Source organism: Rhinolophus sinicus, chromosome 15 (genome assembly GCF_057876585.1).
Source record: "Rhinolophus sinicus isolate RSI-liver-muscle chromosome 15, RSI-T2T, whole genome shotgun sequence".
Taxonomy (NCBI): domain Eukaryota; kingdom Metazoa; phylum Chordata; class Mammalia; order Chiroptera; family Rhinolophidae; genus Rhinolophus; species Rhinolophus sinicus.
In genome coordinates this window covers 61,821,534-61,839,664 of record NC_142515.1, presented here as the reverse complement: position 1 = coordinate 61,839,664, position 18,131 = coordinate 61,821,534, and the positions used below count along the sequence as shown (strand labels likewise).

General features: G+C 37.7%; 1 protein-coding gene across 2 annotated transcripts in view; it reads right to left on the bottom strand.

Annotated features, from left to right (window-relative positions):
• Positions 1-18,131, bottom strand: part of BMPR1A (bone morphogenetic protein receptor type 1A) — a 138,578-nt gene that overhangs the window by 5,937 nt on the left and 114,510 nt on the right. For both annotated transcript variants that reach the window (XM_088792112.1, XM_088792113.1), the window contains 3 exons: positions 6,662-6,806; positions 2,635-2,827; positions 820-1,117 (listed from right to left, as the gene is read on the bottom strand). In XM_088792112.1, coding sequence (XP_088648238.1) covers positions 820-1,117; positions 2,635-2,827; positions 6,662-6,806 — 636 coding nt within the window. The remainder of the gene's footprint in view (positions 1-819; positions 1,118-2,634; positions 2,828-6,661; positions 6,807-18,131) is intronic.

Here is an 18,131-nt window from a genome sequence, read left to right as displayed (position 1 = left end):
TTAAGCTAATAAACACTACATTGATTAAAAAAAAGGATTAGAACACCAGGGAAAAAGATTTAATTTTTTTAAATGTTTATTTTATTATGGACTAGCACTTTTATCTTATGGCCTGAAATTAATTCTGAAATGTGAAATGGCTGCTGTACTCTAGAGTTATAACAACATTAAAACAGTTTCAATAGTTTCCTAAAATTTTTATAAATGTTTAAAAATATTAACAACATATCAAGTGGCTTTAATGGAGAAATGGCATAGTTATACTGTTTATGGGAGTGTAAATTGATGCATGCTCTTTCAAGAGGTAACTTGCAATATACCTTAATTTAATATAGACATACTCTTGGTCTAGCTCCCTCTCTAGGAATCCACCATGAAGAAATACTTGTATAAGTGCTCAAGGATATAATATATGTGGATAAAATACAGTTTTCATTAAACATTTTTTAAATTATAGAGATAAGCCAGAGGAACTTTAATGCCTATTAGTCATGGAGTAAATTACAGTACATCCATATTTGGAAAAACTGCATCAACACTGTTAAAAAGAATGAAGTAAATCTACATAAACTGAAATAGAAGGATGTGTAAGACAATAAAAAAATGAAATCAAGAATTACGTAGAGTAGAATGCAACTTTTGTAAACAAAACGCACCAAAACAAACCAACCAAGACAAAAACCCAATTATATATTTATGTAACTATATAAGCACAAACACATGCTCGGAACTCCACTATCCAGAATACAAATATTCCAATATCTTTCGGAGATTATAACATAAATAATTTCAGAACAGCCGGCAAAGAACCACACTCACCTGTTGAATTTAACAGCAAGACCCAGGTCAGCAATACAACAACTTCCATTTTTCTTGATGAGGATGTTTTTGCTCTTTAGGTCTCGGTGAGCAATTGCAGGCTTTCCTTGGGTGCCATAAATTTCCGTGTGGAGATGGCACAGACCACAGGCAGCTGAATAGGCCAACTTGAGGAGGGCTCTGGTGTCTAGTGTAGCACATTTCAGGAAATCATAGAGAGATCCATTTTCATGGTAATCAGTAATTAGATAGAGCTGAGTCCAGGAACCTGTACCCTTAATGTCTGCTGCTATGAAACCTGTTCAATGAATGAATTGAAAAGGTTAGTTATCAGAGGTGGCTATGAAGAATAATGAATGCTCATTTAAGATACTGAGAATAAGTAAGGTATCGTGTGCAGACAATAAACATTCAATTTGCCTAATCAAGCTTCTTGAATGTTCCCCCAGGTTTACACATATAACTCTATACTTCTGCAATAAACTTAAAATAATATTAATGATCATCATGAAAATGGTAATAGGACTGAGAAGATCACATACCATACAATCACCTGGGGGAATGTTACCATCTACATGGTTCTCTGATCATGAAGAACGATAAAGAAGGAATGTGCAAAAGGCTCTCAATTTCACTTTGAAAAGGGGATATATTAAAATAATAAAGTTAAAAATGCTCAACTAAGAGTTTGTGCCTAACCAAACCAATTCCATTTGTCCATCAATGCGTCCTCACATCCACCTTTGGTCTGGGTGGTTGACGAGCAGGTTGGTGATACTGAACCCCTTTCCTTCTCCTCCCCCTTCAGAAAAAGGTCAGTTAAAAGCGCTGGGTTGAAGTGTCCTTCTCCCCACCCCCCCAATTCACATCCACCTGGTACCTGTAAATGTGACCTTATTTGGAAACAGGGTCTTTGTAGATGTAATCAAATGCACATGAGGTCATACTAGATTAGGGTGGGTGTCACAATTCAATGACTGGTGTCCTTATAAGAGGGAAATTTGGACACAGACACACAGGGGAGGCCATGTGATGACAGAGACAGAGATAAAAATGTTGTTTCCAAGCCAACGAACACCAAAGATCGCTGGCAATCACCAGAAGCCAGGAAGAGGCAAGGAAGGGTCCTCTCCTAGAGCCTCCAGAGGGCAGGGCCCTGCCGACACCTTGATTTTAAACTTCAGGCCTCCAAAACTCAGGGAGCATACATTTCTATTGTTTTAAGGCATGCAATTTGTGGTAGTTTGTTACGATAGCCTTAGGATGCTAACCCAAGTGCCTACACTCTTGGCAATGTACTATGCACTGTATAAAAAGAAGGGAAATCAGAGCTAAACAGAAAAGTCAGGAAAGCTAGATGAGTTTCCGCACCCTACTGGTCAGATCATACCTGAATTATTTTGCGACTGTGTCCATGGGGTGGGGTGAGGAGGGAGAGACCTGCTAAGCACACAACACTAAGCTACGTCATATGGTGGTAGTGGCTTAGCTTACAAAGGGCAAAAGGTGTTATAGTTAAAGTTACCCTAGAAAATTGCTTAAATTACCTATAAAAGACTTGTTTTTTGTTATTGTCTGAGTAAGTCCAATAAACTGGCATTACTTCCAATTTGAAACTCACTCCTCTTTCCTTAGTAGGGTAGGGAATAAAATGGTTGGCTGGCATTCAGGGCTGGGTTGTATCTAAGCTGTGTATTCTACTGGGCTTCCTTTAGCTCAATTCAAATAATGGAATTTATGTGCTTTTAGAGCCCAGGCGGCACGCCCCTCACCTTATTAGAATACAGAATTGACTGAAATCAGATGTGTACCCACCAAGTATATTTTCATGGCGCATTAGCACAGTTTGATAGATTTCTGTTTCTCGAAACCAGCTAGCTTCTTCAGTGGTAAAAAAAACTTTGACTGCCACTTTTTCACCACGCCATTTACCCATCCACACTTCTCCGTATCGGCCTTTACCAACTTGCCGAACCATCTGAATCTGTTTGGCAATAGTTCGCTGAACCTTCATAAGAAAAATAAATAAATAAATAAATAAATAAATAAATAAATAAATAAATAAATAAATAAAACGTTTTGGGTTCTTGATGAAAGGAACCTATTAAAACTGAGAAAGTGGTCTGAGAGTCCATCCCATCAAAAAGGATGGTAGATACAATCAACCAACTCCAATGTTAAAAATTAAAACGTATTTAAAAGATGAAACAATAAACAACATTTCGAAATCACAACTAACAACTGTGGCAGACTGCTTGCAAAAAAAGTTAAATAATTCCCCTCCCAGTACACACACCCTCGGGTTGTTTCTTCCTAGAGGCTGGGCTTGGCCACGTGACTTGCTTTGTAACAGGACAATAGAAAATGTGATGCAAGTGAAGACCTGGCAAGTGTGCACTGGAGCTTGCCCTTTCTTGTGTTCTGGAGAGCTCTGTGACCAATGAACAGAATCACGTGAACCACTGACCATGTGCACAAACTATACCATCTAGGTCTAATTGAGCAAGTCCAGAAAAATAACTGCCCAGCAGACCCACAGAATCATGAGAAATAACGTTTGTTGCTTCAGGCAACTAAGGTTTGGGGTGGTTCATTATGCAATAAAATCTAAATGACAGTTAAAAATCTTCAACTCAGTCTTTAAGACCCTACATGATCTGGCCCCTGCCCAATGCTCCAGCCTCATCATTTACTATAATCACACCAGCTTCACGTAACCCTCTTATTTCAACTTTTAGAATTTACTCAAGCTTCTTCCCGTCTCAGAGCCTTTGCACATGTGCAGTTTCCTTTACTTGGGAGTGCTGTTGCTTTGTTCAGCATCTTCAGAGCACACATAGACTTTTCAGTTGCCGCACTTATCACAACTACAATTTTATTATTATTCATATATGTATTTGTTAGAATTCTATCCCACTCTGCTCACAGAACATAGGTATGTATTTAAGACAACACCTAGAGTACACTAAGTGCTTTCATTAATATTTCTTCAATGAAAGATGTACGTTAATTGTTACCTTTCATTTTCAGAAGCATAGTGGTCATCCTAAATTAAAAAGAACACGAAGGTCCAGATTGGAATGCACACTAAAATGGGTTACATTTTGTGCACACCTAAACTAACTTACTTTATGTATCATTTTATTTAATAAATAATAATCCTTTAATAATTTTTTTCAAAGTCTGGATTATTGAGGCATAATTTATATACAGTAGAATTCACTGTTTTTGACAACTGTTTTGACAAATATAAAGTCATATAACCAGCAATACCACAATTAAGATACACAGTACATCCATCACCCAGAAAAGCTCCCCTCTTTCAAGTCAATCCCCTGCCCACCCATCCCCAGTCCCTGGCATCACTGGTCTGTTTTCTGTCCCTACAGTTCGCCTTTATAGAGTCCCACACAAATGGAAACATATAATATATAGCCTTTTGTGTCTCAGTTTTTTCACTTAGCATAAAACACTCTCAAATTCACCTATGTTGTTGCATGTATCAGTAGCTTGTTTCTTTTTATTGATGAGTCGGATTCCACTCTATGAATGTACCACCACTTGTTTATCCAATTACCCACTGATGAACTTTTGGGTTGTTTACAATTTACATCTATTGTGATTAAAGCTGCTATAAACATTTACATTCAGGTCTTTGGACATGTTTGCACAGTTCTTCGCTATACTCTTAGTAGGAGGGATGGCTTCACTGTGTGTGCTTAAGTTTACAGTCAACTGTCAAACACTTTCCCCAAGTGGCTGTACCACTGTGCATTTCAATCAGCAATGTATGATTTCCAGCTGATATCCTCAGTCTTAGCCACGCGAGGGGATGCGAGGGGATGCGTGGTAGCACCTCACTGTGTTAGTTTGCATTTCCCCATGATGCTGAGGATTGTTTCATATGCTTATCTGCCATTCTTCTATCTTCTTTGGGAAAGTGTCTATTCAAATTTTTTATCGATTAAAAAATTGAAATTGTTTGTCTTATTACCGAATTGTAAAAGTTCTTTATATATATTCTGCAGCACAAATTCTTTATCAGATCTCCTTTGCCAATTGGTGACTTGCTTTTTTTTCATTTTCTTAGAAGTGTCTTCTGAAGAGACAGTCTTAAATTTTGAGAAAGCCCAATTTATCATTTTAAAAAAACAATTCATGTCTTTTGTGTGCTAAGAAATCTTTGCTTGACCCAAGGTCACAATGAGTGTTCTAAAACATTTTCTTTTAAAAGTTGTGTACTTTATCTTTTACATTTAGATCTATGCTCCATTTCAAGGTAATTTTGTACACGGAGTGAGGTAAGGGTTCAGATCCACTTTGTGGCAAATGGATGTGCAATTTTTCTTGCACTATTTGTTGAACAGACTATCTTTTCCCCCACTGAATTACTCTAGCACCCAAATCAACTGATCATATATATACACCGTGTTTCCCTGAAAATAAGACCCGGTCTTACATTAAGTTTTGCTCCAAAAGACGCATTGGGGTTTATTTTCAGGGGATGTCTTATTGAAAATCATGCTAGGGCTTATTTTCTGGTTAGGTCTTATTTTTGGGGAAAAAGGGTATATGCCCATTTCTAGACTCTCTGTTCTGTTTCACTGATACCCATATTTATCCTTATGCCAGCTCCACAGTGTTAATTACTATAGCTTTACACTTTAAGTCCAGGAATCATGTAGAAGAATCCTTTTTGTTTTCTTTTTCAAAATTATTTTGGCTCTTCTAGGTCCTTTCATTTCGTATAAATGTTAGAATCAGCTAATCAATTTCTACAAAAGTTTGCGCTGATTTTGATTTACATTGAATGGAAAATATAAGTCAATTTTAGGAAAACTGAAATCTTAATCCTGAGTCCTCTGATTCACAAACAGGATAGACATACGTCTCCACTTATTCAAGGCTGTGTTAATTTCTTTTGGCAATGTTTTCTAATTTTCAGTGTACAGGTTTTAATAAATTTTGTTAAGTTTATTCCAAAATATTGAACTTTTTGTTGCTAATCCAACTGACACAGCGTTTAAAATGTTAACTCCTAATTGTTTTTTGCCAGTTTACATAAATTCAATGGTTTTTGTACAATGACATATTTTGCAACCCTGCTAATCTCGCTTATTGGTTGTCGTAGCTTTATGGTATCATTCTTGAGATTTTTTTTACATAGACAATCATGTTGTAGGCATATAAAGACAGTTTTACTTCACCTTTCTAATTCAATTACAGAACTATTTAATTCCATGAAATTTTAAATTAGAGATAAATGTATGTTAACAAATACCTATCTGAATGTCTGGTATTTATTACAAGGGTCCTCTGGGCCCCTAAGTCTGAGTATTGCCTTACATATAATCCTCTTAGAATTATTAATAACTCTCTTTAAAATTACTTTTATGAACTGTGCTTGGTAATATAGCATTATATTGAGGGAGGCATCCTCTGTATGAAGATATGTGAGAGAAACTTCCCTTTGATTTCAGAATCTGAAATAGTTATACTTCTCACAATAATCTGTTTAACCTTACCGATGTAAGGAATTGTATACCTGGTTCCTCTTTTCAAGTTGGCTGCTGAAAGCAAAACTTGTGAACTAACTCACTTTATGACCGTACCTTTTTTCCTAAGTTGCTGTGGCTCTATCTTACTTGACTATTCAATTTTTTTTTGTTTCATATTTCTTATATTTAACTAATTTCATCTTGTACTACTGTAGCCATCTTTTTCCAAGAAGGAAAAAATATGTGTAACAATGTTCCCTAATCTGCAGTAATTATGCTACCTACATATGCGGACACATTCTGTATCAATAAACCATTCATGTTCATATGATAGTTTATCTCACCAATAAAGGTAGTCCAGATCCACTACCGGAACTTTGTGACTGGTCAATAAGGTCTTTTAAGGATTCTCCAACGGGAATAAATGCTTCATCCTGTTCCAAATCACGATTATAACGACGTCTGCTTGAGATGCTCTTGCAATAGTGTCTTTTAAAAAAGCAGAAAATAGTCTACATTGAAATCCTAAAACTATAAAGATCAAAGTAAGAAAATCTTGAGGTTGTCAACACCATTATCTTTCCTTCAGACATGATCATATCAAAATCAGTCTTATCAGAGATCATGTTAAAGTAACGTCCTGAAATGGAATTTATGAGGTAGATTTCTATGTATCATGTTAAAATGAACAGATGTCCACGGTGTATTCACAAGCGAAAAATAAAACAGATTAAAAAACAGCATGTAAAGTGTGATCCTAGCTATGAAAAAATTTTAAATAATATATTTATATATGTCTAAAAAGATCAGAAAGGGTATATAGCAAGTTGTAAAGAAGTTATTTCTGAGGATGTAGAATATACACTTTCTACTTTACACAAGTATTTTCATTGGAATTTATAAGTACGTACTTTATATCAAAATGAACAGTAAACATATTTCCATTTTTTAAAAAGGGAAAAGTTGTTTATGGAAAAGAAATCAAACAAGTTCTCTTAATTCATTCTCATATTTTAAAAGGTTACTCTTTAAAATTTCAAATTATGAAAGATTCAAATATACAGGAAGGTAGAGATTAATTTAATTGGCACCCATGTGTACACCATTTAATAAATATTAACATTATGCTATGTTTATTTTAGATATATTTAAAATAAATAAACACAAATATTTGAAGCTCTAGGTATTTCCCTGATAATTCTACTTCCCTTCTTTACTCTTAAAAGACAAACACCATCCTGAAGGTGATTATAGCCTTCTAATGTATGTATTTATGCTTTTACCATAATTGTAAATATTTATAAACAACATTGTTTCTCTGGATACAAATTTACATAAATGGCACATTACATTAATTTTTTATACCTTGCTTTTTAATAAAAAACACTCATGTTTTACGTATTTATCCATGTTGATACATGTAAAAAACAACAGCTTACTTTTGTTGATGCTGTGTGTCAGCCATTGTTCTATGACTCACTTAATCTTCACAAAACTCCTAAGAGGTAAGTACTATTGTTCCCATTTTACAAATGAGGTTCATCATTTGCCCCAAGTCACACAGGTGGCCAGGTGGAGAAACTGGGATCCAAACCCAGAGGCCTGGATCAGGAGTCCATGGACTTATTCCCGACTATTTTGTCAAGGAAATGATTTAAATTATACATAGTGTTCCTGTTATGAATTTGCCACAATTTACCCCAATGCTGTATTTAGTTATTTCCCAAAATTTGTTAATATTAACAGGGCTGCAAAAACCATTTTTGTGCCTGTCCCTTGTGAAGATGTGTAAGAACTTCCTGAAGGTGTACATACACTTTCAATTTGACATCCACCAAATTGCTCTTCAAAGTGGAATAATTTATACTTCCACCAAAAGTATAATATGACAATGTCCATTTCTCCACATTCCAATCCAAACTGGAAACTGCCATATTTTTTGACTTTTGCCAACCTAATGGGTATGAAATAGTGACTTGTTTTCATTTGTTATTCCCTGATTACGAGTGAGGTTGAGATTTTGTTTTTCTCTGTGAACTGTCTATTCCTGCTTTTTGTACATTATTTAATTGGGGCGATTTATCTTTTTTTTTAATTCATAGGAGTTCTTTATGTAACCTGGATACTAAATCTTGGATAATTATGTGTTATAAGAGTCTCCTCTCAGTTGTCATTGTCATGTCATTCTATTTATGGTGTTTCATGTCAGTTTTTAATTTTAATACTGTCAAATTAAATTCATCAACTGTTTCCTCCTTTTTGACACATGCTTTTGTGTCCTTTTTAAGACAACCTTCCAAACCCTAATGTCATAAATACATTTTCAAGGTTTAAAAATCATGTTTCTCTCCATTTAGAACTTACAGTATAGAATGGAAATTAGGGAACAAGTCAAATTAATTTTCCATATGGATAGCCCAATATACATAACCATGTTTGTAACTGTATTTTTATGAAAATATGGATAACTGACTTAAATGGTTTAAAATTCAAAAGGCACAAAAGGGTGCACAGTGAGAAATCTTCCTCCTACCTCTATCCCTAAGCCATCAACTTCATGTTCCTAGAAGGAACTTAGAACTGGAACTATTTCCAGTTTCTTGGGCAATCTGACGGAGACCATTTATGCATATTCAAACAAAAAACATATACATTGGTTTTCATTTCCCCCTCTTTTTTCTTCCAGAAATGGTACTATTCTGCGTCTTGCTTTTTAACTTTACATTATATATGGGGGATTATTCCACAGTACTGCACAAATAGCTTCCATTTTCTTTAATGGTTAAACAGTATGCTATTGTATGGCTGTTAACCATTCCCTTACTGGTAACATTTAGATAGTTTCTAGTCTTCACACGAGGCTGAAATTAGAAAAATTTTTGACAAATCTGCAGTCCAAGTTAGAAATGAATTTGGAATTTTGATGGACTACCCTATTCACTTCCCTGAAAGTTATGCCAGTTGTTATCTCTCCATCATTATATGAGAATGCACATTTTCCCCACACTTTCATCCACACTCTTCTGTTATAACACTTTCAGAACTTTGTTTTTAATTTTATCAAAGTTCTATATCTCTCTGTTTTTAAAAGTTATATATAGCAAGTCCTCAAACAATGTTGTTTCACTATAATGTTGAAGAGATGCCACAGGAACTTAAGTCTTGTTTATATCAACTAGGCTATGGTGAAACTGATTTTTTATTATTTATATATTTTTAAGATTTTATTGGGGAAGGGGAACAGGACTTTCTTGGGGAACAGTGTGTACTTCCAGGACTTTTTCCAAGTTAAGTTGTTGTCCTTTCAATCTTAGTGTGGAGGGCGCAGTTCAGCTCCAGGTCCAGTTGACATTGTTAGTTGCAGGGGAGCAGCTCACAATCCCTTCTGGGAGTCGAGGAATCAAACAGGCAACCTTGTGGTTGAGAGTCCACTGTCCCATGTGGGAATTGAACCGGCAGCCTTCGGCGTTAGGAGCACAAAGCTCCAACCGCCTGAGCCACTGGGCTGGCCACGGCAGTTCCTTTTTTAGGTATACAATAAGTGCTTATTATCTTTATTAAATGAAACATTACATGGCAACATTTTTTGCTGCAATTACTTTCAAAATCATTATTTTTTAATACTAAACTACTGTGGGACTGAGATGTCCCCTAATGGCAGTACAGATGGATGATGGGCTGATTGTAAAGCTGGAAGAGGGCTTTGTATCTGATAAATTAATCTGTGATACTGCTCCAAAGCAGACATTCTGAATCAAGGGGAGGTTGTGTGCCAAGCACGGGGGACACTGATTCACCCTGTTCATTCTTAATACTTCAACAGAACAGTGGTAATTTATCAGCCAGCCATCATCAACATCGATGGAGAAGTAATCTCTGTTGTCATTGAGGTTCCTATCCAATGGGAAAGGCAGATTCTAGGGAACTGATTATGAGTAAGTAAACACGATTGCAAATGGAAAAATGTTAGGTCAAAGTACAAAATGTTTTAGGGGTGGAACATGGTATCTAACCACTTTTTTAAGGGTCCAAGAAATCATTTACCAAAGAGGACAAATTCTATGTCAGAGGAAAGTACAAAGAACTGGCAGAATAGAACAGAAATGACAGCAAATCTAGAACAAAGGGAGGCTAGAGAGGAGGTTTTGGAGAAGGTATTGATTTTGAGGACCATGTTATCATGAATGTAAATTGATTCAAGTAGAATAAATTCGTAAATTTTTCTAGATTAGAAGAAAACAGTCATCAGAAAAGAAGTAAAACAAAATATTAATGAGATACAAAAAAGAGACTAATCTCACTATGTGGAAATATATACCCCTCTTTAACTTTAATCTTATCCTTTTATGGCTTGTTATAGATAGAAATTTGTTTCTTGTTAAAATCGAGTTAAATGTGAATGAATACACTAAATTACTAATCTTGTAAATCTGCTTAATAATTGGTCTTCAAGTAGATAAAACTAGTACATGAAATTCAAAAGGTATATATACAGGGCAATCATGAGGTTCTCTGAAATATTTAGCTCAAAACTGTAAAAGGAGTCTAAAGGAATGTTTTGTGGTGCCTGTGTATTTTATAAACTGCTCTAGGTGCCCATGGCTTGAATCTGAGAAAAGTATTCTCTCCAGTTAATCTTAAAAGACATTATTAGTTTGTGTCAGGTTTCCTTGATCCCCATTTCCAGGGCTTTTCATTCTTTTGTGTAGCTGCATATTTCTACCTGGCATAATTTTTTTTCTGCTTGAAGAATTTCCTTTAACATTTCTTGTGCAGATCTGCTGGTGATGAAGTCTTTCAAGCTTTTGTATGTCTGAAAGTCTTCATTTCACCTACATTTTTGAAAAATATTTTCCAAGTATAGAATTCTAGGTTCATGACTTTTTCCTTTGAGTACTTTAAAGATGGTGCTCCGCTAATATTCTTGCTTGCATTGTTTCCCATGAAAAGTTGGCTACCATTCTTAGCTCTGTACATAATCTGCCTTTTTTTTCTGATTGCATTAACATTTTTTCTCTTTAACACTGGTTTTGAGCAATTTAATTATGTTGTTCCTTGGTGTAGTTTTCTTCATGTTTCTTGTACTAAGAGTTTGCTAAGCTTTTTGGATCTATGTGTTTATAGTTTTCACTACATTTGGAAAATTTTGGTCATTATTTCTTAAAATATTTTTTCTGTCCCCTCTTCTTTGGGAACTCTAACTACACACACACACACACACACACACACACACACACACATTTTAGGCCATTTGAAGTGCCACAGCTCAATGGTGCTCAATTAATATTTTAAGTTCTTAATGTTTGTTTACTTTCTATTGCTGTCTTCCTGTTCACTGCCATTACTCTCACCCAGTGTATATTTGACCTCAGATAACACAGATTTCATTTCCTGGAGTTTGATTTGATACAGACATAGCTTTCATGTCTCTACTTAATTTTTCAACATATAAAATACAGTTATATTAACTGTTTTAATGCTCTTGTCTGCTAATTCTAAAATCTACATTGGTTCTGGGTCAGTGGTACCGATTTCTTCACTTTCCCCCTCATTATGGGTTATATTTTCCTACTTTTTACATACCTGGTAATTGTTTAATCATTGATTGGATGGCAGATACTGTGAATTTTACTTTGTTGAGTACTGGGTATTTCTGTAATCCTATAACTATCCTTGAGCTTTGTTCTAAGATGTAGCTACCTAGAAATAGTACAATCCTTTTGGGTCTTGCTTTGAGATCAGACCAGAACCATGTTTTGTGTAGGGGTAATTATTCCCCAGTACTGGAGGCAAGACCCTTCTGAGCACTCTAATCAAAACCCTGTGACTTTCAAGTTTCATAGCTGGTAGGAACAGACACTATTTCCAGCCTTGCGTGAGCAACCAAATTCTGTTTCCTTCAATCTTTTCAGGTATTCGTTCCCAGCCTTGGGTAGTTTCCTTACTTATACTCACTGATCAAGACTCTGGTGAATATTCAATGGGATTCTGCAGTTCTCCAGATTCTTTCTCTGTGAGGCTCTGTCCTCTCCAGTGCTCTCTCCTATGAACCACAGCTGCTGTTCTCTCCCAAACTCTCAGCTGTGTCTCCTTGATTCAGAGTCCGCTGGGCTACATCTGGGCTCCTTCTGTGTCCTGCAGCCAGTAAGCTGGGCAATCATAGGCTCAGCTCATTTGTTTCCTGTTTCTCAGGAATCAATGTCCTTTACTGCCTGATTGGCAGCTGTTAGTACGTGAGTGGGGCTTACTAATTATAGGCTTCAGTATAAGATAATCTGCCTGGGCCATTTCACTGGGCCCTGATGTCAGTATGTTTAGGTTGTTTCTCTTGGGCTGTGGGATTTCCCTAAGAAGAATCTTCCTATCTGTTGTCTCGAGGCAGCTGCGTTGACAAGATTCTGGAAAGGTTGCAAGGCCACCAATCTGTACATAAATGGTTCTCTTTGTTTTCACTATAATGCTGACCCTCAATAATAGGGTATCACAGAGGAGAATCTTGTTTTTGTTCTTTCCAGAGAATATACTTCCAGCCTTCTGTTAGGGAGATGGTGAAGATGTCACGTGATTATTCACAATAGGAGTGGAGATCTCAACGTCTGTGGTACTTGGCATCCAAAATGGTCTGCAAAGATCCTCACCTCTTGGTATTCATATCCTGTTTACTTCCCTCCCATAATACACTTAGGGCTGACCTGTGTGACCAACAGAATATGGCAGAAGTGATGATGTGACTTCTGAGTCTAGATCATGAATAGCACTGCAGCTTCCACCTTGGTCTCCTAGATCACTTGCTCTGGGGGGAAGCCAGGCTTCATACGGTGGCGACCCTCAAGCAGTCCTACAGAGGCTCACAAGACAGGAACTGAGGTCTTCTGCAACTGTGAGCCTTGGAGGTGCGCTACCTTGGAAGGTGACCTATCAGCTGCAGTCGAGCCTTCAGGTAAGATCCTGAGCCAACCAGTCAAGTCACTCCTGAATTCCTGACCCACAGAAACAGTGAGAGATAATAACTGCTGTTTTAAGCCGCTGAGTTTGGGCATGATTTCTTAAAGCAGTATTAGGTAACCTATACAACCTGTGACTTTCTAAAAATAGTCTTTTAAGCAATTTTCTTGGTTTTACTGCCACTTTCAACTTCACTTTCAGAGATAAATGGTACTGTCAATTCCTGAACTTCTCGGAGAATTCGACAGTATAAACTGGTTGCTTTTTGGCTCTAGCCTTTTTAGGTTTATCAAGTTACTTACTAATCCATATGCTTCACAGGTTCCAAAGGGTTTTACTGTTAGCTTCTGTGCTCCTTGTCCTGGTTGGACAAAGAAGTTAAAAACTATTGCTGTTTTAGTGGGGGGAGCAAAAGTGAATAAGTATGCTCAATCTGCCTCTTTATCTGAAAGACCTATTATCAAACAGTCGAATCTTTGCCAGTATAACAGGTGACAAACAATATCTCAGTATGACTTTAATATGTATTTTTCATATTATGAGCATTCTTGAGGCATCTTTTAATAGTTTTTTTAAGAGCCACATGTAGTTTTTAGATAAATCATGTGTTCATTTTTGTAAACTATTTTGCCAATGACTTGCTACATTTTTTTCTTCCTGACTTATAGAAGCTTTTCATGTTCGAGAAAATCAGTTCTTTGTAATATGAGCTGCCAGAGTTTTTCACTTGTAGTGGGTCTTCTGACAGCTGATGGTAGTTTCTGCCACATAGTAAAGTTTTATTAATATTTTTGTGTAGTTGATACCATCAATCTTTTCTTTTTTTAATTTTAAGGGTTTCTGGCTCCTAAGTTTTTTTCCTAATAGGGTTGGAGGGGGATTTATTTATTTTTTATTTTTTTTTTCATTTTTTTTTATTTTATTGCAGAAGGCGAACAGGACTTTATTGGGGAATAATGTGTACTTCAGGACTTTTTTTTTTTTTTTCAAGTCAAGTTGTTGTCCTTTCAATCTTAGTTGTGAAGGGTTCTGTTTAGCTTCAAGTTGTTGTCCTTTCAGTCTTAGTTGTGGAGGGCGCAGCTCAGCTCCAGTTGCCGACAGCTAGTTGCAGCCCAGCTAGTTGCAGGAGGCACAGCCCACCATCCCTTGTGGGAGTCGAACCGGCAACCTTGTGGTTGAGAGGACGCGCTCCAACCAACTGAGCCATCCAGGAGCTCAGCGGCAGCTCAGCTCAAGGTGCCGTGTTCAATTTTAGTTGCAGGGGGTGCTGCCCACCATCCCTTGTGGGAGTCGAGGAATTGAACTGGCAACCTTGTGGTTGAGAGCCCATGCTCCAACCAACAAGTGAGCTATCCGGGAGGCAGCTCAGCTCAAGGTGCTGTGTTCAATCTTAGTTGCAGGGGGCAGAGCCCACCATCCCTTGCGGGACTCGAGGAATTGAACTAGCAACCTTGTGGTTGAGAGCCGACTGGCTCATGTGGGAATCGAACCGGCAGCCTTCGGAGTTAGGAGCACGGAGCTCTAACCGCCTGAGCCACGGGGCCGGCCGGAGGGGGATTTATTTTTTTAAATAATTTTTCAGTTGCAGTTGACATACAATATTAATTTTAGGTGTACCACATAGTGATTAGACATTTACATAACTTACAAAGTGATCACCCTGATAAATCTAGTAATCATGTGACACCATAGTTATTACAATATTATTGACTATATTCCTTATGCTTTACATCCCCATGATAATTTTGTAACTACTAGTTTGTACTTCTTAATTCCTTCCCCCTTTTCGCTCATCCTCCAACACCCCTCCCATCTGGCAACCATCAAAAAGTTATCTGTGTCTATGAGTTTGCTCCTGTTTTGTTTGATCATTTATTATGTTTTTTTGGATTGACCATTGTAAACAATGCTGTAATGAACATATGGATGTAGATGTCCCTTCCAAGTAGCATTTTTTTGTGTCTTTGGATAAATACCCAGAAGTGGAATTACTGCATCCTTTTTTGTCTCTTGTGATAGGGTTCGTTTTAAGGTCTATTTTTCCTGGTATGTATTGCCACTCCAGTTTTTTGCTTGTTTCCATTTTTATGAAATATCTTTTTCTATCCCTTTACTTTCAGTCTGTGTATGTCTTTCAATCTGAAGTGAGTCTCTCATAGGCAGCATAGGAAAGGGTCTAATTTTCTTATCCATTCAGCTACCCTATGTCTTTTGATTAGAACATTTAATCCATTTATATTTAAAGTAAATGTTGATAGATAAGTAGTTATTGCCATTTTATTATAGTTTTGATCTTCTTTTTTTCTTCTTCCTCTTCTTAAAGAAGTCCCTCTAACATTCCTTGTAATACTGGTTTGGTGACAATGAACTCCTTTAGCTTTTTCTTGTCTGGGAAGATCATGACCTGTCCTTCAATTCTAAATGATAGCCTTGCGGGGTAGAGTAATCTTGGTTGTAGGTACTTTCTTTTCATCACTGAATATTTCGAGCCAATCCTTATGGGAGCTCCCTTGTAGGTAACTAACTCCTTTTCTCTTGCTGCTTTTAAGATTCCCTCTTTGATCTTTAATTTTGGCATTTCCATTATGATGTGTCTTGGTTTGGGCCTATTTGAGTTCATCTTGTTGGGGACTCTGCACTTTTTTGGGCTTGTATGTCTATTTCCTTTACCAGGTTAGGGAAGTTTTCCATCTTTATTTCTTCAAATAGGTTTTTAATTCCTTGCTCGCTCTCTTCTCCTTCTGGTACCAGAGGCCCCTTAAACTCTCCTCATTTCTTTGCATTCTTTTTTCTTTTTGCTGTTCTGATTGGCTGTTTTCTGCTAACTTGTTTCTTAAATCGCTAATTCAATCCTCTTCTTCATCTAATCTACTGTTGATTTCCTCTAACGTATTCTTTATTTCTGTTATTGTAGTCTTTATTTCTGACTGGTTCTTTTTTATGTTTTCTATCTCCTTTTTTAAGTTTCCTATCTCTTTGTTAAAGTTCTCACTGAAGTCATTTACTCTTCCCCAAAGTTCACTGAGCATCCTTATAACCAGTGTTTGGAACTCTGAGTCTGGTAAATTACTTGTCTCCATTTTGTTTAGTTCTTTTTCTGGAGCTTTATTCTGTTCTTTCATTTGGGACATGTTTCTTTGTCTCCCCATTTTGGCTGCCTCCCTGTGTTTGTTTCTGTGTATTAGGTAGAGCCGCTCTGTCTCCGGGTCTAAGCAGAGTGACTTTATGTAGTAGGTGTTCTGTGGGGCCTAGTGGTCACCAGAGCCAGATGCTCCAGGTGTGTCCCTTGTGAGGGTTGTGTGTGCCCTCCTGTTGTAGTTGAGACTTGGTTGCTGTTTGTATGTTAATGGGAGGGACTGACCCTTGGGCCGATTTGTTGTGACAACTGGCTGACTATAATGGAGGAGCTGTTGTACAGGGTCTGACCTTACAGAGCAGGATTCACTTTAACGGGGTTCTGGTGCCTTCTCAGTCTGCCCTTTGGGTGTGTTGTTTGTGGAGGTGGTTGGGTGGTGCTCTGGTGTAGTCTGAAGCTGGTCACCAGGGCGTTGGTTTTGGGGTCTCTTGGGAGGGGCTCTGTTGCAGGCCAAGGTTAGCTGCTGCCTGTGCCCTGTTTGGGGCCACTTGGTGTGAGACAGAGTGATCTGCAGATGGCTGCCATTTGTGCTGGGCTTGGAAGTACCTGGGAGAGGTTAAGCTGCAAACTGAGGCTGGTTGCCACTAGTGTCAGGCTTGGGATCACTCAGCAAGAGGTATGGGGCACGCCAAGGCCAGATTCTGCTTGTTTGGGGTTTGTGAACCTTTGAGAGATTTTAGGAAAGTCCACAGCATTGGCCAAGACAGGCCATCTGTATGGAAAAGCCACGGGAGGCCGCTTGGCTGGGCCTGCAAGTTGGATAAGCTCTCAGGAAATCACCAGGATGGGTGAACAGTGTTATCCAGGTTGATGGAGACTTGGATATGGTGCCCGCCTGTATCTGCATGAATGGCTTCTGCCAGCACTTGTCTGGGAGAAAGCTGTCCCTCCATCCCTTGTCCTGAAGTCAGACAATTCAGTTCCTCCCCATATGTCCCTGGCAACTTTCGAGTTGCTGTTCCAGAGATGGAGCTCAGTGTGAGTCTGTCCGTAACTCCATGCATGGGCCTTTTAAGAGGAATACCTGGGACTCCAGCTGCCCTCTGTCTCAATCAGCAACAATCTCCTCTGGTTTTTAGTCAGAAGTTGCAGGGATTTCTCCTCCCGGCATTGGAACCCTGTGCTGGGGAGCCTGGTGTGGGGTTGGGACCCCTCGCTCCTCCAGGGGGTCCTCTGCAGCCAAGACATCCCTCCCGATTTTTTAACTGCCACATGTGGTGTGAGACCAGCCCATTTTATATCTCTGCCCTTCCACCAGTCTCGAGGGGAGTTCTGTATATCCTTAGTTACAGGACTTCTGTTCAGCTTGACTTCAGGTGATTCTTAATAATGGTTGTTCTGTAGTTATAATTTTGAGATGGTCATGAGAGGAGGCAAGCATAGCATTTATCTACTCTAAGTTTTTTTGTCAAACTCACAAAGGTCTTCCATACTTTGAGATTATTTTTGAAAATTTCTTTTCCTCAGTGATTTGAAATGTTACCTTTACCACATAACTAAATTTCTTTATATACTTGTGTCTATTTATGGGTTTAGTAACCTGTTCCATTGATATCTCTATTCATATGCTAGTAAGATGATGTTCTATTTTTGAAGTTTATGTCCTCCTCTCATTACTCTTCTCTTTTGACTTCTTCTGAAATCATGACTAAATGCAAACAATTCTTAAGGTCCAAATAACTAAAAAATGATAATATAGTTGGTTTCTTGGTACAGGTTTTAAATATTCAGAC